At 42.2% G+C, this 23,121-nt stretch overlaps 3 protein-coding genes and 1 long non-coding RNA gene across 7 annotated transcripts in view; 2 read left to right on the top strand and 2 right to left on the bottom strand.

The window, feature by feature from the left end:
- Positions 1-778: 778 nt before the first annotated feature.
- Positions 779-2,606, top strand: LOC139531716 (transcription factor 24). The gene is made up of 2 exons (XM_071328426.1): positions 779-1,222; positions 1,677-2,606. Exons 1-2 carry the CDS (start codon positions 779-781, stop codon positions 1,782-1,784), a joined length of 552 nt encoding a protein of 183 aa, XP_071184527.1. The 3' UTR covers positions 1,785-2,606.
- Positions 992-17,038, bottom strand: mcmdc2 (minichromosome maintenance domain containing 2). The gene is made up of 14 exons (XM_071328427.1): positions 16,856-17,038; positions 16,474-16,604; positions 16,127-16,382; positions 15,905-16,027; positions 15,549-15,650; positions 14,827-14,955; positions 12,903-13,140; positions 12,498-12,703; positions 12,096-12,262; positions 11,409-11,588; positions 11,116-11,258; positions 10,477-10,586; positions 9,753-9,934; positions 992-1,128 (listed from the first exon to the last, which is right to left on the bottom strand). The coding sequence occupies exons 1-13, from the start codon at positions 16,950-16,952 to the stop codon at positions 9,765-9,767; spliced, it is 2,052 nt and encodes a 683-aa protein (XP_071184528.1). The 5' UTR covers positions 16,953-17,038; the 3' UTR covers positions 992-1,128; positions 9,753-9,764.
- LOC139531718 (uncharacterized) lies at positions 5,662-9,226 on the top strand. 3 transcript variants are annotated; one of them, XR_011666418.1, is made up of 6 exons: positions 5,685-5,799; positions 7,112-7,164; positions 7,361-7,410; positions 7,635-7,863; positions 8,115-8,165; positions 8,403-9,226. It is a non-coding gene; the product is annotated as an uncharacterized lncRNA (long non-coding RNA). The 3 variants fall into 3 exon arrangements; XR_011666416.1 differs by lacking the exon at positions 7,112-7,164 and having other exon boundaries at positions 5,662-5,799; XR_011666417.1 differs by having other exon boundaries at positions 5,683-5,799; positions 7,112-7,410.
- Positions 17,039-17,100: 62 nt separating the features above from the next.
- sgk3 (serum/glucocorticoid regulated kinase family member 3) overlaps positions 17,101-23,121 on the bottom strand; it is a 1,016,194-nt gene continuing 1,010,173 nt past the window's right edge. For both annotated transcript variants that reach the window (XM_071328418.1, XM_071328419.1), the window contains exons 13-17: positions 20,006-20,092; positions 19,774-19,869; positions 19,493-19,648; positions 18,818-18,907; positions 17,101-18,700 (exon numbers count right to left, since the gene is read on the bottom strand). In XM_071328418.1, the coding sequence (XP_071184519.1) occupies positions 18,533-18,700; positions 18,818-18,907; positions 19,493-19,648; positions 19,774-19,869; positions 20,006-20,092 (597 nt within the window). In that variant the 3' untranslated portion in view covers positions 17,101-18,532. The remainder of the gene's footprint in view (positions 18,701-18,817; positions 18,908-19,492; positions 19,649-19,773; positions 19,870-20,005; positions 20,093-23,121) is intronic.

Below are 23,121 nucleotides of genomic sequence, written 5' to 3'. Positions count from 1 at the left end.
ACAGTCAATTATGTAAACATATTTAATGATGGTGATGGAACGTGCACGATAATTGGTATTATTTACATGAGTCTGCACCACATCAAATAATGATGCAACTGCCATAGAACTACTTATTATATGTTTCACATTCTTATGTCAAATTGAACTTGGGAAAGCAGCCTTCTTAGGTCAAGGTTAACACACGTGGGTCTCAGTATGATTCTTTTTCAAATGCTTTATTGCAATAATGAAGGAACAATAACATGCGATTATATTTGATTGACATTCTTCACAACAATTTAGTAATGTTTTTATGGCATGTTGATTAAGTACATGTTGCCTATATGCGCAATGAATGCTGTATATGCGTATTGCAAATGTAAGTTTACTCAATAGGCCTAATTGGATACAGAATTTGTTGCGATACTATTTTAGCATTAATATTTTTAAATATTCAATATATTAAATATTCAACGGCGTGGTTATACACAAGTTCAAAATGCGCACAGTTCAAGACAGGGGTGAGGATTTGATATGCCTGCCTTCATTTATGTTCAGCAACTAATTTGACCTGTTGCAGATCATTTCAATGCATTTGCGCACACTGGTCAATATACCTACATAAACTTGTACTATTTCTGTAGGCTAATGTAGGCTTATTATAAAATATAGAACAGTTTTTGTTTCAATTACAGTCTTGGCATTTTCAGTTTGTTTATGTAATTAATAGGCAAGTGAAAATGTACATTCATCAACAATACATATGTTACCCGTCAGGTTTATAAGTGCTCCCTATATGGTTGGAAGACAGACGATCCGCATGGATAGTGGAAATGGCCCAGTGACAGTTATGGATGAGAGTCCCACATCTAGCCCCAGCTCCAGCCCCAGTCCTGACATGCTGACCACCGACAGTCGACGTCCGGAGGCCCTGCAGCACTCCAGGGTGGTCCAGGCCGGTGGGCTCGGTGGCAGAGGGCGACCGGCAGCGGCCAACGCAGCACGGGAGAGGAGTCGAGTGCAGACCCTGAGAAGCGCATTCCTGGAGCTACAGAGGACTCTTCCGTCGGTGCCACCGGACACAAAACTGTCCAAGCTCGACGTGTTGATTTTGGCCACCACGTATATTGCCCATCTGACTCGGACCTTGCAAGAGGAGGGGATGGAGGAGGGAGAGAGCAATAGACAAACAGAGGCCTTACACTCGCTGAAAGGTGAAGGTTACCTGCACCCTGTGAAAGTAAGTAGGCTCAATACATTTTGACGTTGAATTGATATCGAAATTCCATTTGAAACTGACCTGACAAAGTCTGTGATAATCGTGTCTCAGCTCTATTCGATAAACCACATGATAGAAAAAAAACATGATAATAATAAAAATAGTTGGCTAACAATTATCAATAATGCATGCATAAAATGCATTTAGCCATCATTGCACAACTTTTTATATTACACAGATCTTTAAAATGATTAGGCTTCCTATTATGTTTAATACAATTATACAGAGAGGAATGGCTATTATTGGTAATTTGCACCATAAATGTAAAATTAAACATTTAAATTAATATCTTGCTTAATGTATGTGTGTTCAACTGAAGAATGACTTAAAATAAACGTATTAATTATATTTTCAGGTGCATTGAAATCAGTTAATTGCACTCCCTAAGTAATTTGTTATCTTTTTATCTTAACAGAAGTGGCCAATGCGATCCAGGTTATACGTCGGCGCCAGCGGTCAGTTTCTGAACAATTCAAAACAGACAGAAAATCAAGGCGCATCATCGTCGACCTCGCAGACATAAATGTATCCACTGCATAAGGGACTTCTAATTCAGACGACCATTAATTAGTAAGACTCTTTCAGCTAAATCCACCCATGAGGACTTATGAAATGGACAGCAGATTCGTCGTCTGACAGTGCTTATTATTTTTATTTATCAAACAACTGAAGTCTGCTTTTGACTTCAGTATTTTCATGTAAAGGAGACAGTCACGACTCTTTCAATAGTAGGAACACATTGTAAATTAATATATTATGTGATTATGTATATAAAATCTGAGAAAGCCTGAATATTGTTGCTCTTATTTTGGCCATGCTGTGTTTCTGCTCTGCTTTCTGCTGTTCTGTGCCTGTTGGAGATATTAACGTGTGTATACTTTTTAGAAATTCCGTGTCTGGTGTAATGAACATTTGCACTAAATGCATGTGTGAATAACTTAACATCTGTCATGTGAAGTGATCTGTCAGAATCTCAACAATGGTAGGAGCCTCTTCATCTTTTTTTATTACGTAAATGTTTGTAAATGTGTATTTTGATAATGACTTGAGAAATAGAAATAAGACATGTCTCCCACTCCATCGGTTGTAAATAAGTTTACTGAGATGTATTTGTTCTAAGTGGCCTAAATAATCATGTTCTGTAATTTAAGACAAGCTTTATCTCTTAAAACAATCAAGAGGGATTCCATTTTATTATTTGCCTAAAAAGGGAATTATGAGTTGACATTCTTTGGAAATATGCCATTTTTTTCATGTATGTGCAGTCAGATATATATTTTACACAAATGCACAATTTTGCAACCACAACAAACTCCTCATTACAATAAATGTTAATGCATTTCAAGGCACATATTGTGGAATGTATTATAGGCCCTAGCCTATTCAAAATGGTAGTGACTCTTTCAGTGTGGTGTATAGTGTGTCTAGATGCCGCGTTCAAAACAATGGGAACTGGGAACTCGGAAATCTCTGAATTCCGACTATCAGTGTGTTCAAAACAACTGGGAACTCGGAAAAACAACTAGCTCTGACTGGGAAATCGATTTGAACGTCATCCAACTCTCAATTCCAACTCGGGAAGTCGGGCCTCTTTTACAGCTCGGACTTCCCGACCTGAAGATCACTGAAGTCATGATTTGACCTCCCAGTTGTTTTGAACTCGGCAAGAGGCCACTTCTATTAAAGGGATTAAAGGGAAAGTTCGGATTTGTGCAATTAATTCAAAAAAATATATCTACTTCCCGAGAGTCAGATGAACTGGATATCATTTTTATGTCTCTGTGTTCAGTTTTAAGTAAGCTGCCAACTACCGTTAGCGCAATTGCTAACTACTGAAAGTCTATGGGAACAGCTAGTGGGGGAAATCGATAAAGGGCCTCATTGCCAAAATCCCAAACTATCCCGTTAAACTATAGCATAACTTTTGAGATAATTCTAGCTTTATGAAGTTTAAATCGAATGGTCAGAGATCAATTTAAAAAGTGCACTTTTATGTAGGCTACTCAGACACTGTTACACTGCTGAAATGTGCAAATTGGAGACTTAGCATAATATTCAAAGAAAAACTGATAGTTATGGTTTTAAAGGCCCAGTGCAGTAAAACAATTGATTTTCCTGTGTTTTAAATACATTCAGTGGCCAGTTTATTAGGTACACCCATCTATACTGAACAAAAATATAAACACAACATGTAAAGTGTTGGCCCCATGTTTCATGAGCTGAAATAAAAGATCCCAGAAAATGTTCATACGCACAAAAAGTATATTCCTCTTAAATTTTGTGCACCAATTTGTTTACATCCCTGTTAGTGAGCATTTCTCTTTTGCCAAGATAATCTATCCACTTGACAGGTGTGGCATATCAAGAAGCTGATTAAACAGCATGCACATTACACAGGTGCACCTTGTGCTTGGACTTTTATTTTATGCAGTTGTCACAACACAATGCCACAGATGTCTCAAGTTTTGAGGGAGTGTGCAATTGGCATGTAGACTGCAGGAATGTCCACCAGAACTGTTGCCAGAGAATTTAATGTTCATTTCTCTACCATAAACCGCCTCCAATGTCATTTTAGAGAGTTTGGCAGTATGTACAACCACAGACCACGTGTAACCACGCCAGCCCAGGACCTCCACATTCAGTTTCTTCACCTGCAGGATTGTCTGAGAACAGCCACCCGGACAGCTGATGAAACTGAGGAGTATTTCTGTCTGTAATAAAGCCCTTTAGTGGGGAAAAAGTCATTCTGATTGGCCTATGCCCTCCCATGGCTGCGTCCCTGCCAAATCATGTGAAATCCATAGATTTATTTCAATTGACTGATTTGAAGTTAATGTCACATGCACAAGTACAGTGAAATGCCTTTCTTGCAAACTCAAAACCCAACAATGCAATAATCAGTAACAATGTAATACTAGAATAAAAAAAACAGGAGAAGAACTGTAACTCAGTAAAATCATTGGAATTGTTGCATGTTACATTTATATAGGTTGGACCCCCTTTGCCTCCAGAACACCCTGAATTCTTCAGGGGAATGGATTCTACAAGGTGTCAGAAACGTTCTGACGTTTGGTATCAAGGTACAATTTGCTACAATTGGGGTCATGGGACCTAACTTGTGCCAGGAAAACATCCCCCACACCACTACACCACTGCCACCAGCCTGTACCGATGACACTAGGCAGGATGGGGCCATGGTTTCATGCTGTTTACACCAAATCCTGACTGCCTTCAGCATGACGCAACAGGAACCGGGATTAATCGGACTAGCCAATGTTTTTCCACTCATCAATTGTCCAGTGTTGGTGATCGCGTTCCCACTGGAGCCGCTTCTTCTTGTTTTTAGCTGATAGGAGTGGAACCCGGGGTGGTTGTCTGCTGCAATAGTCCATCCGTGAAAAGGACCGACGAGTTGTGTGCACCGAGATGCCATTCTGCACACCACTGTCGTACTGCGCCGTTATTTGCCTGTTTGTGGCCCGCCTGTGAGCTTGCACGATTCTTGCCATTCTCATTCGACCTCTCTCATCAACGAGCTGTTTCCGCCCACAGGACTGCCGCTGACTGGAAGTTTTTTTGTTTGTCGCACCATTATCGGTAAACCCTAGACACTGCCGTGTATGACAAGCCCAGGGGGCCGCCCGTTTCTTAGATACTGGAACCAGCGTGCCTGGCACCGACGATCATACCACACTTGGAGTCGCTTAGGTCACTCGTTTTGCCCATTCTAACATTTAATCGAAGCAGTAACCACATGCCTGTCTGCCTGCTTTATAAAGCAAGCCACGGCCATGTGACTCACTGGCTGTAGGAGCGAACCGTTTTCATGAACGGGGTGGTGTGTCTAATAAACTGGCCACTGAGTGTGTATTTCCAGACTACGATGTGAGTGTGTATTTCCAGACTACGATGATAATGCCCTTTTAGTGTAAGAGCTGTTTGAAAAGACTGACTGACATTTCTGCCTGTTTTGGTGGGATGGAGTTTTGGCCTGCCTGTTGACAGTTAATAGACCAATAAGAAAGAGAGTTCCAAACCTCTCTGCCAATAACAGCTTTTTTTTCACCTTTCCCCTCCCTACTCAGACCACTCCCAGACAGTCCTAGAAAAACAATTTGTTTGAGAAATTGATCTTTGCTAAGCCATCTTTTTGAAAATGTTAATTGAAACCCACATTAAGGTACTTAACGTGAATTGTTACCCAGAAATGATTTGATAATGAGATCAAAACGGCTGCATTGGACCTTTAATTCAAATGCAAAATTGCCAAAACACAAATACAATTAAAACACCGTTTTCAAAAGTTATAAGATAGACCTATTAGCTGCCTCATAATAATAGGTAAAACCTTGTAGTGTGTTTTTGGTAGTTGCCTTCGTGATGTGAGCTCAGACTGCGCATGCCAATAACGATGAAGCAGGAAGTCTAATCTTTCTTTCTGGAAGAACAACGAAGGAGGACGCATGGAGTTTGTATGCGCTCGCACCAATATTATTTTTATGAGCAATAACTTGTTGAATTCCCCGTTCAGTCAACAGGTAGGTGGCTAATAACATTAGGCAGTCGGTTGTATTCAATAATAATGCAAATTGGTGTTTTATCTGGCTATATAAAATACCAGAGCACTAGCATGTTAGCTAACCTGAATGTAACGTTTCCGCCATCAAAATAAGGATTATATCCTTCCCTCTAAAAATGGATTCGAAATAATTTACGTCGTTTTATGTAATATAATCTTCCCGTTTCAATGATGCAATTGTATTGACTAGGTTATTAAGAAAAGTTTCCTTGGAGGGCCACGAATCAATGCCACTGACCACGTGAGTTGGCAGACTGGCGTGGCCATAATGTGATTAGCGCTAGGATTAGCGAGAGACTGGTATGTATGGCTATTGTCTGGCAAAGGGTGCAGCTCATTATTTAATAATCATTCATTTTGTTTGCTAATTAACCACTCACCCCATGTTTATGCTCAAATTGGTGCATACCGCAGACGTTTGAGGCACTTTTGTCGGTGCATGTGGGCTGTTGGCAATCATACTATGGACCATTTTACCAAAATAAATTGACGTTTTACTTTTGGATCTTAGTATCATGTGTGAATGGAATGGGCCCATAGTCAAAAATAAACCATGACTCATCGAACGGGGTATTTGGTCCTAAATGTCCCAGCAGTATTGTAATAAATCATACTGTCAGCTGCTTGTCCCAGATCCGATGATAAATTGCCCCTTTGTCATTTCGGTCCCTATTGTTAGTTAGGTTACTGCACACCTGCTCTGGTCACCGATCATCGGATACCCCGGTGGTCTGTTAATTGTCTTCGCAATGACTTCCTTGAGGAATCTCGACTTTGGACGTCTCAAAGGAGTAACGTCTTGGTTAAGGTCGTGATCTGCTGTTGAACCTTCCTTGGAAAGGCTGCAGTGTGGGCTTTCATTGTGCAGTACTCCCAAGCTGTGTTAAATGTGCCCCCTGACCCTAAGTTCATTACTCATTTTAGCTGTCTAGTTGTGTTCTGAGTGCATTGGCTATTCCTTCAGTACAGCTTATCCACGCAAGATAAAAACCAATAGTGCCACACCAGTTACATGGCAATTACTTGGGAGTACTATTTTTGGATGTCACTCAGACTTTTTCAACGTTCAGAATGCTTCCCATAGATCTGAATGTGGCTCTTTTAATATCTTAATATCTGAGCAGTAGAGTTGTATGCTATCTGAATCCCAGAATTAGCGGAACCTTGAATTTGGCAAACTCGACAGCCGTGTAGGCTGATTTATGACAAAGGTGTTTTTAAATATACAGCAGCAGGAATTTCACTTCAGGTTTTATGTATTTCTCTTATAGCTTTCATGGACTTGGAAGGTTCCAGACACGCATACATCTTTTGTTGTATTGGAGTGAGTCGTCCATTCTTAAACCAAGGTTTATTAAAAGGCCTAGAATATCATTTTTGCCGTTTACCCATCTGACTAAATTGGGTAGCTGAGACTAACTGAACTACCAGTATAATCACAACACTGACCATACCACAACTGTCAGTCAAATTTGATTTATTATTTTTGGCGCAAAGTTCATTTTCAGTTTTTTTCACAGGTTTGTCTTTTGGTGACAGATGGTGCTGGCTATTCCAGTAGTGTACTGAGGTGAGTTCATTCCTAACTATAAGCTATGCTCTGCTAGTCGGTTGTTCTGCTGGTATTATGATGACTTCACACATTTGCCGTTTACCCATCTGACTAAATTGGGGTGTTGAGACTGTGACTAACTGAACCACCAGCATTATTCTATCTAAATAATACAATTTCAACCCACAACCTCTCGATTGGAGACCAATGATCATCAGTATAACAATGTTTTTCTCCCACAGATTTGATTGGCTGGCAGGGTACTGAAGATGCTATAAGAGATCTACATCGGGGGTGTCACTCATTCCATAGAGAGCCTAGTGTCTGCGGGTTTTGGGTTTTCCTTTCAGCTAAGGTTTAGACAACCAGGTGATGGAGTGACCTTAACTCATCAATCGAGTACAGGGAGCAGCAAAAACCTGCATACACTCTGCCCTTCGTGCAATGCGTTTGACACGCAATGAGTTTATGGTGAGTTAGGCCTATACCTTTTCTTTTGCACTGGCATTAACCAACTAGTATACAACCAGCCCACTTGAGTGGCCTGTTTGAAATCTGTTTTCCCTTCGGTTAATGTTGTGATGAGTTATCATTTTTGCCGTTTACCCATCAGACCATTATTGGGGTGCTGACAATGTGACTAACTGAACTACCCGTAATCTGAGTTATTTTTTACATTGTCTATCAAATTATCATTTTAATAAGGTTCTGTTCTTTCGTAGAATTAATGGGCCAGGATGTATATTGAAGACTGGCGTAAATCTTGCCCTGTGGTGAGTAAAATAAAATGTTTTTTATTTTTTAAATAAATCTGAGGGCCAAACGTGTCTTTGATCGGCAAATGTGCACGAAACTGGAGTTGTGATGAGTTCTACATTTTGCCGTTTACCCATCAGACTAAATTGGGATGCTGAGAATGTGACTTCCTGAACTACAGTATAATCGCTTGCATATTTTGCCTAACTACAATCAAATGATAGTCATGCTAATAGACTGTTCTTCTCTCCTAGATTGCGTTTGATCCAGTATGTGGAATATGAAGACTTAAATCTCAACCCTATGGTGAGTGTGAGGGCTAAAAATAGCCAATTGTTTTCCTTCAGTCTTCTACTGGAGTTGTGATGACTTCTCACTTTTGCTGTTTTCCTGATCTGACTAAATTGGGATGCTGTGACATACTGAACTGCCAGTATTAACATTGATAATTATAGGTAGACGCAGCGATATGGTATAGATGCAGAGAGTAAAGGGGATAGTGGGTCAATTTCCACAACTAAGAGTGTTGAAGCGTGAGCATCTCGCTTAGCTCAATATCTGCGGTGCACCTCGTGGCAGCAGCATTTTGCAGGGTCTACCTTCAATCATTAAACCTGCAATCCCTGACTAAGGTTTGAGACTACTTATTTCATCATGCAGGGTTGTTAGACCTGCAGTAGGGGAGTTATTTCCTGGGTTGTGAGGTGTCAACTAAGATTTCTCTACCCATGAACATTCATTTTTAATGGAATTGTGATGCCTTTTCTGACATTTCTGCTAATTTACCCCTCGATGGTAGAAAGTAGTTTTAGGTTGCTGGCTAATCTCAGACAATGGTAATTTATTTAACCGAATTCTTCTAATCATTGACAATTCACAAGGTTTGGAAAGCGGTGCATGTACTCTTCACAAATGTGACCCTGGAGACCTAAACTATCACCCTATTTGCAACTTTCTTGCCTGTCAAAAAAGCACAACCTTGGTCTGACTCCCCTGCTTAAATTTAAAGTTAAATGTTTGTTTTTAATCAGATTTTATTCTGTCCTGTTATGAAATAAAATATTATATGGTACATTAATCGCAATTTTTTTTCTGCCTACATTGAATAACTGTGAAATTACATTTCATGAACTATACTGAAAAGTGACTGTTACAATTCATGGATTTCACTTGACTGTGCAGGTGCGTGGCCTGGGGGGGGAATAGGCCCACCCAGTCAGAATTAGTTTTATCAGCTGTCTGGGTGGCTTATCGCAGGTGAGGCCAGTCGGATGAACTGCCAAATTCTCATTCAATACTCTGGTGGACATTCCTGCAGTCAGCAAAGCATGCCAATTCCACTCTCCCTCAACCTGAGATATGTGACATGTTGTGACAGCTGCATTATTTAAAATGATCCCAGCACAAGGTGCACCTGTAATCATGCTACTTGATATGCCACACCTGTCAGGATTATCTTGGCAGAGGAGAAATGCTCAATGTGAAGCTTTTTGTGCGTATGGAACATTTCTGGGATCAACACGTTATGTTTTATATTCTTCTGAGTAGCTCATTTCACCATTGGAATTCAATTGGATATGTAAAAATAGAAGCATCCTTTTTACTTAGCTGTGGTCCTATTCCTCCTCGGTGATGTAGCTGGCGGCACCGGGTGCGTAGGCGTAGACAAAGTGCAGGATGCTCTGTTGGAGCTGCTCCAGGATAAGGTCTCTCCTGTGGAGAGCTTCCAGGTCACACAGGTCACAGGGAAATGCTGCGTCGGGTGGGATAACGAGCGCTGAGGCTCCTGTAGGTAGAGGGCGCAGTCCCCAGACCAACTGTCAGGGAACATCTAGACTACAGTCCACACTGACTGCTATTACTAGAGCAAAGAAGATCATGACCAGGATACTCTTGCAATAACATCTGCACGTGACTGATAAATGTGATTTGACTATAGATGGCCCCTGTAGAAATCATCCCCTGACAAGGTTGGATTCCCTAGTCTCTACTCACTGACATTAAAGCAAGACCTGGGCATGGCTGCGGGAAGATGTTTTGTGTTTGGGGGATTCTTCACCCCGCTCTGCTGATGTATTTTTCTCACCATATACAGGAGTATTAAAGACTTGGTGCACTATTTTTGATATGGGGGGGCTGCAGCCCAGCTATGTAACCATAATCCCTAGACAAAAGGTTGGACTGACAATGTAACTAGAAATGGTGCTGAGTCTGGAGGGGTTTGTTCTTGGACTGTCCGTTAGCCAGGATGTGTGAAGGTAGGTGATTTCAACATGGCAGCAAATGGGATCTATGAGTTTGGCTGCTGACGTGTCCTGTGTGTCATACCGTGTCTGAGAGTGATGGAGTTTTCACACAGCAACACAGCGATCACTGCATCCTCCTCCAGCACTGTGCTTCTCAGACACAGCTTACTGTGGGCCTCGGCCAGGGAGATCCTGGAAGAAACATGCCAATAAAGACAATTATACTGTCTCCATAGGGACATTTTGTAGAAGTAAACAAAGGTTTATTTTTAGCTAAGCAGAATTTACTGAGTAATGGTACAGTTACCAACTGGCAATGCACAATAAGCATTAAGAATGATACTGTGCAAAATCGGGCAATGAAATACACCGTCAGTTCTGAGTGATGAGTGTTTTATCTATATAGTGCCACTGATGAAATTGGGTTTATTTTTATACAATCTGATACCACTGAAAATATTTTCCAAACTACACGAAAAATAGTCTAGACCCAGGCACCCATTTATAGGTTCTGTAAATGAATTGCGCTCCACCTTGTGGAGAAATATGACATTACAGAGAATCCTTCTAAAGCGCAAGATGCTGCAGGTGCCCTGAGAATTTGAAGGGATTTTTCACTTACACATTGTTAAACATTACAATAAGTAAAAGGGTGATGTGTATAATTATTAAACATGGTATTTCTTTAATGAATAACCCTCAGCATGTGGTGGGCCCTTACAGTAGCTTGATGGAGGCCACAGACACCTTTGCACCATGGCCCGAGTCTGAGCGGACCCTTCTGCTGGCCATGTAATAGCCATGTATCATCATCTCTGCCCCAGGGCTCAGCTCTGTCTGGATCCTCTGGGTGTGGGCCAGAAGCTAGGGGAAGGAAGAGAGCACAATGGTAAGTCATAATGTTGTCTGTCACAAAGCATCTAAAAGTGTGCGGATGTATTTTGTGTGTGCCATAAATTACATGAAAAGGTGAAAATCATAATTTTATAGTGTGTACAGTATTGTGTGGTTTACCTCCTGATAGTCCTGTGTGGTGAACTGCATGCAGGATGGGTAGAGGGGCTCTCCGGGCTGCACTGCCTGCCTGAGGGTGTGCACCGTCTGGGCTAGCAGAGCCTGCTTTCCCCCTGCCTCCCGACACAGGATCACCAGACCAAAGGCCTCAGCCAACTGGGCAGGGACCGGGCCCATGTCCTACACACACAATGGATAACATATTTTTATGTGGCTGGTAGCTAATTTTGTAAAAATACTTTGACCTACTACCTTAACATGGAAGTACTATATTTACCACTAGAGTACTGTTTCTTGTCCATCCTGAATTGGCACTGAGGCCAAAGTGGAGGAGAACCTGAAAGCGTTTGTTTGGGCGGGAGCCTGTTCCATGAGTGGGACAATTAACTACTTCCTCTGAAGAGAGTAAATTGTCTCCCCTTCCTGCTTTGCCTACATAAAGCATACGCCTAAACAGACAATTGGCTGGTTCAGAGATTTGACATTTTGGGAACACATATTTGCCAGTGCTATTGGCATTGTGTGGTAGGAGAAAGGGTTTCAAACTGCTCAAATGGAATAGCATTGTTGCAGAATCACCATATCAGACAACAACCCAATGGGGACACATCGGGGGCACACACATTTATCAAGTGCAGTAGTCCAATAAATTTGAATGGTAATGTAAATTAAACAACTATGACCCACCACTGTTCCCAGCACTGTACTGTCAGTCCTGGTGGTCTTGTTTGAGGGAGCTGTGGAGTCTGCCAAGGCCCAGAAGCTGCACTGGACAGGGAAGGAGATCTGCTGGTCAGCATCCTCTCCATACTTCTTCCCTGGGATGATCACAGACACTGTCCGACTCTCCAGAGCTGGTTGGGGAAGGAGAGTGGTCAAAGGTGAACTAACTGTTGGGGGTGGATAGAAGGCAAAGGCCCAGTGTGCAACCAGTCCCTTGGGTTATACACTCAAATAACCTACTCTATACTTTGTGTCACAGGAGATGCCATAATGTTTCTTCGTTGTTGAATTGCTTTGACAAGACAACACATTAGCTACAGCTGTATCAGACTGGCTCCAGGCTACAAGGTAAGCAGGGCTCTGTACCTGACTGAAGGGCGTCCATCTTATCCTTCCTGTGGTGGCCCAGGTCCCCGAGCATGCAGACGCCCCCAGTGGCCAGCAGGGCGGAGCCAGCGTGGATGTTAGCCGTGCCCGCTCCGTGTTCATCACGAGAAAGAGAGGCAAACATCTCCCCTGTCGCAGGGTGTCTCACCCCACGGCCAGCCAGACCCAGGCTGTACATCATCAGCCTAAGACGGGGGGGTAACGGAGGCTGGCTCTCAACTATTTATTTATGTTGTTGACTTGAATATGGGCATAGTACAATTTTACTGTAGTAGTGTTATTGTTTTGGTCATTGTATTGTGCTTCCTAAGAACTTGGTTGATTGATTCACTGATTCAGAGATTGATTAATTGACTATCTGACTGAAGGATTATAATGCAGGACCTGTCCAGTATGAGTGTGTCAGTAGTCAGGGCTAGCAGGTCCAGGCAGTGCAGTGAGTCTGGGTTGTCCTCCCGGCCCTGGACCAGGCTGAGCAGCAGGCCCAGCTTCAGAGTGCTGTACAAGCCCGGGGGAACCACAGGGGAGCCAAACGTGTTAGCCACGATGGCAGAGAACCTCCAGGGGGAACAGGCTGTTGCCGTCAACAGGGCCTGGAAGTTAGAGCTGATGGTGCCAGTGTCTGGGGGTGTGGTTGAAGGAAAAGAAGCGGGGTGGAGTGAATCTACTGGACTGTGAGGTGTTGTCATTGAATATACAGTACCAGTCAAAAGTTTGGACACCTACACATTCAAGAGTTTTTTTTTATTTGTACTATTTTCTACATTGTTGAATATTAGTGAAGACATCAAAACTATAGAATCAAATCATAATATATTTTATTTTAGATTCTTCAAAGTAGCCACCCTTTGCACATTCTTGGCATTCTCTCAACCAGCTTCACCTGGAATACTTTTCTAACAGTCTTGGAGTTCCCACATATTCTGAGCACTTGTTGGCTGCTTTTCTTTCACTCTGTGGTCCAAACCATCTCAATTGGGTTGAGGTCGGGTGATTGTGGAGGCCAGGTCATCTGATGCAGCACTCCAATCTCCTTCTTGGACAAATAGCCCTTACACAGCCTGGAAGTGTTTTGGTTCATTGTCCTGTTGAAAAACAAATGATAGTACCACTAAACGCAAACCAGATGGGATGGAGTATTGCTGCCGAATGCTGTGGTAGCCATGCTGGTTAAGTGTGCCTTGAATTATAAATAAATCACTGACAGTGTCACCAGCAAAGCACCATCACACCTCCTCCATGCTTCACGGTGGGAACCACATGCTGAAATCATCCGTTCACCTACTCTGAGTCTCACAAAGACACGGCGGTTGGAACCAAAAATTCCCAATTTGGAGCCAAAGGACAGATTTCCACCGGTCTAATGTCCATTGTTCGTGTTTCTTGGCCCAAGCAAGGGTATTATTCTTATTAATGTCCTTTAGTAGTGGTTTCTTTGCAGCAATTCGACCACGAAGGCCAGTTTCAAACAGTCTCCTCTGAAGAGTTGCTGTTGAGATGTGTCTGTTACTTGAACTCTGAAGCATTTATTTGGGCTGCAATTTCTGAGGCTGCTAACTCTAATGAACTTATCCTCTGCAGCAGAGGTAACTCTGGGTCTCCCTTTCCTGTGGCGGTCCTCATGAGAGCCAGTTCTTTCATATCGCTTAATGGTTTTTACGACTGCACTTGAATAAACATTTTCTGGATTGACTGACCTTCATGTCTTGAGGTAATGGTGGACTGTCGTTTCTCTTTGCTTATTTGAGCTGTTCTTGCCATAATATGGACTTGGTCTTTTACCAAATATAGGGCTATCTTCTGAATACCAACCCTCCCATGTCACAACACAACTGATTGGCTCAAACTCATTAAGAAGGGAGAAATGCCACAAATTAACTTAACAATTTAATTGAAATGCATTCCAGGTGACTACCTCATGAAGCTGGGTGAGAGAATGCCAAGAGTGTGCAACGCTGTCATCAAGACAAAGGGTGGCTATTTGAAGAATCTCATAAAATATATTTAGATTTGTTTTACACTTTTGGTTACTACATTATTTAATAGTTTTTATGTCTTCACTATTATTCTACAATGTAGAAAATAGGTCACCAAAAAAAACTGGAATGAGTAGGTTTGTCCAAACTTTTGACTGGTACTGTACAGTGTTCTGATATAAGCAAGTCAGAGGTCACAGTCCTCACACACGCACATCCATGTTCCTTATGAATGGCTTTCTCAGAGTAGCTGAAAATCAGATCTATAGATTATGAATAGGATTTAATGTAAGCTGATCTGTACCATTGTAAGCATGCATATAGGTCCTTACATTCAGGCTCCCACGGTTGAACGCTATTGGCCTCCACACTCCAGGTGACGTTGGGCCACTGGTGGACATGGGCCGGTATGCCCAGCACCCTGTACAGACGTCCAATCCTCATGGAGTTACACAGCTCATCTACAACGTTGTGAGGGAAACAGAACCATAACACTCAGAGGGGTTGTCCGGTTCTGTCCTGCTGTTTCCTAATTATTTGAGGAACATGCAAGGCACCTAACACACCCCTGCCAAGAGCAACACAGGAACCAGGCCCTTGGAACAAAGATCTCACTGTGTGTGCGTTGGGCGACCCAACTAATGAGTGTTTCTTACACTTATTAACATATATGTTTAGTAACGTGAGCCAGCTGTGTTGAATTCCTCCAGAAGACTAGGTCAACAGAATATGCTAATACTGGCACTGAGAATCACTGCTCTCTCAGGGGTAATGGCTGGACAATGTTATTGGAGGGCACAGGAACACCTAATATCTCACCCAGGGGCACTACTGCGTGGCTGGCTACTCAAACCTCTATTTTAACTCTTCCCCCACTGGATTTTGGCTCAAATTACATTTGTCATGGAAAAGGAAGAGAAAATTCCTAACAAACTTCTAAGTTACTTTTCTAAGGAGATATCGAAGTCAAATCTATTAAAAACGAAATCTTGACTTGCAATATGTGAACATTAAAAAACGTTTGGGCAAAATTATCATTATTATGTGAGCTTACCTCTGAGAAACAGGGTGACAGACTGGTACCTGAGGGCACTGGGAGGATGGACTTTCAGGACATCCAGTGCTTTAACATGGATCAGCTCTACAAGCTGCTTGTCTGTTTCCAAACCACATTATACTTACATGAACATTTACATTACAAAGGTCAGTCATTTAGCAGATGCTCTTATCCAGAGCATCTTACACTTTGTCTCACCTAGTTACCTTAAGATGGATGCACTATCACATTCAAGTACATTTTCTTCAATAAAGTAGCTGTCTGTAAAATCAGAGCTAGTAAGAAATGACGAGCTACATGTAAGCATGGCATGTGAGGCTACTTCATCAGGTATCATTTAGGGACATTCTCACCCCCCAGGACCCGGAACTTGATGTCCTCTTTGAGGTGAGAGGAGCAGAGCAGGCAGCTGAAGTCACTCCTCACTGTGGCTGACTCAGTGGCTCCGGGTGCATGCACTCTGATGTGATGGAACCCTGAGGATAACATCATATTACAGAATTTGAAATTGTTTTGTAAATGGCATTACCGTGATGTTATGAAAACAGAAATAGGTTACTTGTAATCAGGCCTACCTGTTGAGCAGGGACAGTCCTCCTCAGAACAGAGAAACCTGGCTCCCTGAGTGTACTTGGAGACCCTAGTCATTGCGATGGCCAAGCCCTCCATGGCAACAGGCCTCATGGGGCCATAACCACAGGGAAACTCACAGAGGTCCAAGGTGTACTCAGGGAACGGAGGTAGGTGTGTAAACTTCAGGATCACATTCACCTGACTTTCTGTGTGGATTTTCTCTATGAGGGAGAGTGTCTTTATTGACAGAAAACAAACCTGAAAGAGTGACAAAAAAACTAATACCAGTATGTTCAAAATTCAAGGTTTGAAAAAGGGGTCATGTAAATGGGAGATGTTTTGGACTTACAGATTGAAACAGTGCTGTAGCTTTGAGGGGGTCATTGAGAACACAGTCACCCAATCTAGGATCCAGTTCGATTAGGTCTGAAGGGTTCACACGGATACAGAACCGATACACAGCCTCATTTCGCTGGATGTCTGAAGGGAATAGGTAATTGGGTGATTGATTTAGCTATTATAAAGTCAACTCTAACAATTTACATAACCAGATAAGTTATTTAACAGTTTGCTGTCATCTATGAAGGACTGCGTCTCACCACATCCTCCAAGTGGGTACAGGGTTGCCTAGGTTACCCTTTCCTCAGGAGTCACACAATCCCATTAGCTAGCTAGCTAACACTGACCGAAAGCTCTCGCTAGCTAGCCTACCACTGCCCCTTAAAATGTACCGTTGAATGGTTTGCAGTCTTCGGCAAGTTGAAGAAGAGCTCCACTTCTGTCTAGAAAAGACAAAACTGACTCTTTCAGTAAGAAAACGTCTTCCATTTTCTGTTACCGACTGACTAACGTTAGCTAAAGCGTTGGCTGAAGAGACTAGTCACAGTCAAGATATCACGCGACTTGAACATTTGAACGAGCACAGACAGACAAGTCCCCCCATCTCCGTAATAAACAAGACATCGAAACAAACTTGTTGGTTCATTTAATTATTATTTTAATGCACAGTACATCCAAGGCATTGTATTGAACAATGAGGCCTGTTGACCACACTCGTTAGTTAGAATTGGTATGAAAATCCTAGTCTGGTGGTTGAGGTTTTCTGTGAGGATTTCTAAGGAATATCTGAGTGTCAATTAAGGCAAGATTATGAGCTTGTAAACTATAATACAGACAGGCAAGCAAACCACAGAAATAAATCCGATGGCGCAGCACCTGTTTGCAAAGTAAAGTCACTGGAGCCATTACAGAAAAGGTCTATATATACACACACAATGAAAATATGAACTGAAATGACCTCTGTCAACACAAGACTATATTCCGTGACCTAGTATTTCCGACTGAGAACCCCCCCATACAAATGAACAATGAACCTCTATAAATAAACCTACTACAAGCGCTTTCTAAATATACCATTAACCAGTGATCTTGTTAGGATGAACAAACTTTTGATATTGGAAGAGACAAAACAATCACTTTTAGCTGTTCTGAAAGCATATAAACGACATGTTCACTGCCATTTCATTAAATCCCAATGTCTGCTTTTAAAGTGGAACGAAAATATTTTGATTTTGAGGAAGCGCTTTCATCCCAACTCCCCACTTACATTTAGGATTTTATTTGGGGGATTCTTTTTTATTTTTTTACCCACCCCAACCTGACAACACCACACTGAATGTCCTCGTTTCTTCAAACAAAGAACCAAAATGGACATGAGCCAACAACCATTACATGTGTCAAGAAAGAAAGATGGCCGACATTTCTTAAAAATATAATTTGTTATATAAATATCATTAGGTAAAAATAAAGTTTTTTGACACAGTCTGCAGCCCAAACCCTTTTCATAAGTGCTGTCTGATCACAACTTCTGCTCACTTTGGCTTTTCTCAAAACGGGTTCATCCACAATATAAATTCTTCCCTTTTATTCAAAATATTTAGGACAGGTTAAGGCAGTGTTTTTCAGTCCTGATCCTGGAGACCCACAGGGTGTGCAGGCTTTGTTCCAGCATAGCACTAACACACCTAAATACACGAATCAACAAGCTACTGGGCTGGAACAAATCCTGCATACCCTATAGATTTCCAGGACCAGGATAGAATAATACTGGGTTAAGGCCAAGGCTCTACAGTGCATCCATTTTGATCGCATATGTGCCTTAAGATCTTTCTGTGCGACATGGAATGTTTATTTAGGAGCACCAGTGCGCCTAGAATAATTAAGGATTCTAGCTTTCTTACCTCAAATATTTTTCAATGTGGTCCTAGATTTCTTTGTGTGCACCTACATTTTTCAACTTAGGTGCACACGTGCTCCTTGTTTAAAAAAAAATATAAAAAAAAGTTAGCGTAGAGCCCTGGTTAAGGCAATTTCCCAGAACTCTGGGGCAGGTCCTCACAGCAAGTCTTTCATAGGAAGGAGTCGTCTGAGGGGGGTGCGTAGGAGAAACCTAGGAAGGCATCATCAGCCTCCATTACACTGGCATTGACTATGGCATGTTCAGTATAGCACACAGAGTTTGGAATGGTCTCATCTGTGAATTCTGGATCAAAGTTTGTGATGTCGTAAGGAGAATTCTGCAAAACAGGAAAGAGGAAAAAACAAACATCAGTTCATTCATGCTTGTGGTCTGGTGTTGCATCTGCCGTGTGTTGCCGTACATCAGAATCACATGTAACCCTGAGAACATTTACCACATTGGGAGTGAATGGAGGTGGAACCTTTCTCTGTTCCAGGTCATCCCACTTGATCGCAGAGAAGAAGTTATGTGCTTTGATCTCATTCTGAAAAAAAGAGAATAGATCTTTTTCAGTTCTAGAACAACCAAGGCAAATGTTATTACTTCATACTGATGAAAGTGATGTAATGCAATCCATCTGCCAAGAAGAAATGAACATTGCCAGACACTGCAGCTATTGAGCAACTCCTGGTCATGACAATGTTTCTCCACCAGAGAGAGTCAGATGCCATACAGCAATACATGAGTCACAGTTGAGACTATGAAGCATACTGCTGTGTTTCTTAAATAAATGGTAGCTTGGGATTTAGAGCACTGTAGGCTGCGGAGGGGAGAACAGCTCACAATAATGGACGGAACGGAGCAAATGGAATGGCATCAAACACCTGGAAACCATAGGTTTTATATAATTGTTACCATTCCAACTATTCCGCTCCCTTCACACCACGAGCCCGCTCTCTCCAAGTAAGGTGCCACCAACCTCCTGTGACTTCGAGGAAGGTCAATTTGTGTGTATTTAGTGAGTTTGGAGTATTTAAAAAGTCTTGGGTCACTGGAATATTTTCTAACTAAATGAGATGGGTGACATAAAACCATAAACCACTGCCATGCTGTGAGGGCCACCACTCACAAAGTCGTCTCTGGAGCCCAGTCTGTGTGTGCCGTCCTTCTCCAGTAGAGCCTGCAGGAGGGACCAGGCCGTGTTGGACGCTCCGGGACGCATCATCAGGGGTTTGTGGAGGATGTTGTCATACATCTCATGGGTGTCTCTGCTGTAGAACGGAGGCTGTGGAACAGAGGGGAGATATATGTGTGTTACTGTTAAGACAGTGTGTGATCAGGCATTATGTCAAGGGTGCGTTCTGTCCGTACATATTGTGCCCGTTTTCAATGTCTACTACTGTAACTCACCAGGCCAAAGAGCATTTCATAGAGCACTGATCCTAGACACCACCAGTCCACTGTGTTGTCATATGGTTGTTTCCTCAGGACCTCTGGAGCTAGGTACTGGGGGGAGGAGAAAGTTAAATAAATTAGCAATGACAGGCCTTTTCAGTCTCAATCCAGGACAGTGGTCCAGAGATTAAAACAGGTTATTATGCCTTATTACATACGCTGTCCTGGAAAACATGTTCAACATTACCTCAGGTGTCCCACAAAATGTGCTTGTCGTCTCGGCTTGGGAAATGCCTTCCTTGCACAATCCGAAGTCCGTCAAAACTATATGTCCCTTTAATGAAGGGGAGTCAGGGACAATTTTAGACAGTGTTTGCCACCATTATCCTCAGTCAGAACATATATTTTCTTTGTGGAATTTTGGCCAGAGTAGCCAACTCTCAGGACACTCGCAATTTCCTCAGTCTCAATAAGGCCAGTCAGGAAACGCATTAGTTAAACATAATCAAATCACAAACGTTCCTCTTCTAAACTGAAAATGACACAGCCGTTCGTGTTAGCTGGTGAAGGGTTAGGCTTCACCACAGACACTTGCTTTCTTTATAACCTGTTGGATTGGTTAGTTTGAGACATTCATCTAATCATTTTTTCCACTGACTAAACTCAGCAACAAAAAAAAACGTCCCTTTTCAGGACCCTGGCTTTCAAAGATCATTTGTAAAATGCCAAATAACTTCACAGATCTTCATTGTAAAGGGTTTAAACACTGTTTCCCATGCTTGTTCAATGAACCATAAACAAATAATGAACATGCACCTGTGGAACGGTCGTTAAGACACTAACAGCTTACAGACAGTAGGCAATTAAGGTCACAGTTATGAAAACTTAGGACACTAAAGAGGCCTTTCTGCTGACTCTGAAAAACACCAAAAGAAAGATGCCCAGGGGCCCTGCTCATCTGCGTGAACGTGCCTTAGGCATGCTGCAAGGAGGTATGAGGACCGCAGATGTGGCCAGGGTAATAAATTGCAATGTCCGTACTGTGAGACGCCTAAGACAGCGCTACAGGGAGACAGGACGGACAGCTGATCATCCTCGCAGTGGCAGACCACGTGTAACAACAATTGCACATGATCGGTACATCTGAACATCACACCTGCGAGACAGGTACAGGATAGCAACAACTGCCCGAGTTACACCAGGAACGCACAATCCCTCCACCAGTGCTTAGACTGTCCGCAATAGGCTGAGAGAGTCTGGACTGAGGGCTTGTAGGCCTGTTGTAAGGCAGGTCCTCACCAGACATCACTGTCAACAACGTCGCCTATGGGCACAAACCCACCGTCGCTGGACTAGACAGGACTGGCAAAAAGTGCTCTTCACTGACGAGTCACGGTTTTGTCTCACCATGGGTGATAGTCAGATTCGCGTTTATCTTCGAAGGAATGAGCGTTACACCGAGGCCTGTACTCTGGAGCGGGATCGATTGTGAGGTGGAGGGTCCGTCATGGTCTTGGGCGGTGTGTCACAGCATCATTGGACTGAGCTTGTTGTCATTGCAGGCAATCTCAACGCTGTGCATTACAGGGAAGACATCCTCCACTCTCATGTGGTACCCTTCCTGCAGGCTCATCCTGACATGACCCTCCAGCATGACAATTCCACCAGCCATACAGCCCCCCTCCCCTTTGTTCAGGGACACATTATTCCATTTCTGTTAGTTACATGTCTGTGGATCTTGTTCATACAAATATTTACACATGTTAAGTTTGCTGAAAATACACGCAGTTGACAGTGTGAGGACGTTTATTTTTTTGCTGAGTTTAGTAGTAAACACTGAAACATTTTAACTCTACAAAAATATAAAAACGCAACAATTTCAAAGATTTTACAAAGTTAGTTCATCTAAAGAAATCAGTCAATTTAAAAAAAAGATTAGGCCCTAATCTATGGATTTTACACGACTGGGAATACAGATATGCATCTGTTGGTCCCAGATTTTAAAAAAAAGTTAAGGTAGGGGCGTGGATCAGAAAACCAGTCAGTATCTAGTGTGACTACCATTTGCCTCATGCAGAGCAACGCATCAGGCTGTTGATTGTGGTCTGTTGTCCCACTCCTCTTCAATGGCTGTGCAAAGTTGTTGGATATCAAATACATTTTTATTTGTCACATGTGCCGAATACAACAGGTGTAGTAGCACTTACAAGCCCTTAACCAACAATGCAGTTCAAGAAATAGAGTTAAGAAAATATTTACTAAATAAAGTAAAAAATAAAATAAAAACAAAATAACAATAACGAGGCTATATACAGGGGGTACCAGTACGGAGTCAATGTGGGGGGTACAGGATATTGGCACAAACTGGAACACGCCGTCTTACAAGTTGAGCCAAAGCATCCAAAACATTTTCAATGGGTGACATGTCTGGTGAGTATGCAGGCCATGGAATAAATGGGACATTTTCAGCTTCCAGGAGTTGAGTACAGATCCTTGCGACATGGGGCTGTGCATTATCATGCTGAAACATGAGGTGATGGCGAAGGATGAATGGCACAATGGGCCTCAGTATCTCGTCACGGTTTCTCTGTGCATTCAAATTGCCATCGATAAAATCCAATTGTGTTCGTTGTCCGTAGCTTATGCCTACCCATACCATAACCCCGCTGCCACCACATGGCACTCTGTTCACAATGTTGACATCAGCAAATCGCCTGCCCACACGACACATTACTGGCAAATTCTCTTAAATAATGTTAGAGGTGGTTTATGGTAGATAAATTAAATTCTCTGTGGACATTCCTGCTCTAGTGGACATTCCTGCAGTCAGCATGCAAATTGTACACTCCCTCAAAAATTGAGACCTTTGTGGCATTATGTTGTGTGACAAAACTGCACATTTTAGAATGGCCTTTTATTGTCCCCAGCACAAGGTGGACCTGTGTAATGATCATGCTGTTTAATCAGCTTCTTGATATGCCACAACTATCAGGTGGATGGATTATCTTGGCAAAGGAGAAATGCACACTAACAGTGATGTAAACAAATGTGTGCGCACACATTTTGAGAGAAATAAGCTTTTTGTGCATATGGAACATTTCTGGGATCTTTTATTTCAGCTCATGAAAACATGTTGCGTTGATATTTTTTTTCCAGTGTAGTAAAGGCTAAACTAAAGTAAACACTTTCCTTGAGGTTAAACTGATATGCAGAATTATTTTGGGTAATGTTAAAATACCAGGTAGACTACATTCATGGGAGGAGGATTTCAGTTGTCAAGAAACATTTGTGCGAAGGCAGTTGTTAAGCAAAAAGATTGCTAATGTAGTTTTGATTGAATACAACCCTAAGCTACTCCACATA

The sequence above is a fragment of the Salvelinus alpinus genome, chromosome 10 (genome assembly GCF_045679555.1).
Source record: "Salvelinus alpinus chromosome 10, SLU_Salpinus.1, whole genome shotgun sequence".
Lineage (NCBI taxonomy): Eukaryota > Metazoa > Chordata > Actinopteri > Salmoniformes > Salmonidae > Salvelinus > Salvelinus alpinus.
The sequence above is the reverse complement of the archived record's forward strand: the minus strand, read 5'-3'. Positions and strand labels throughout refer to the sequence as shown.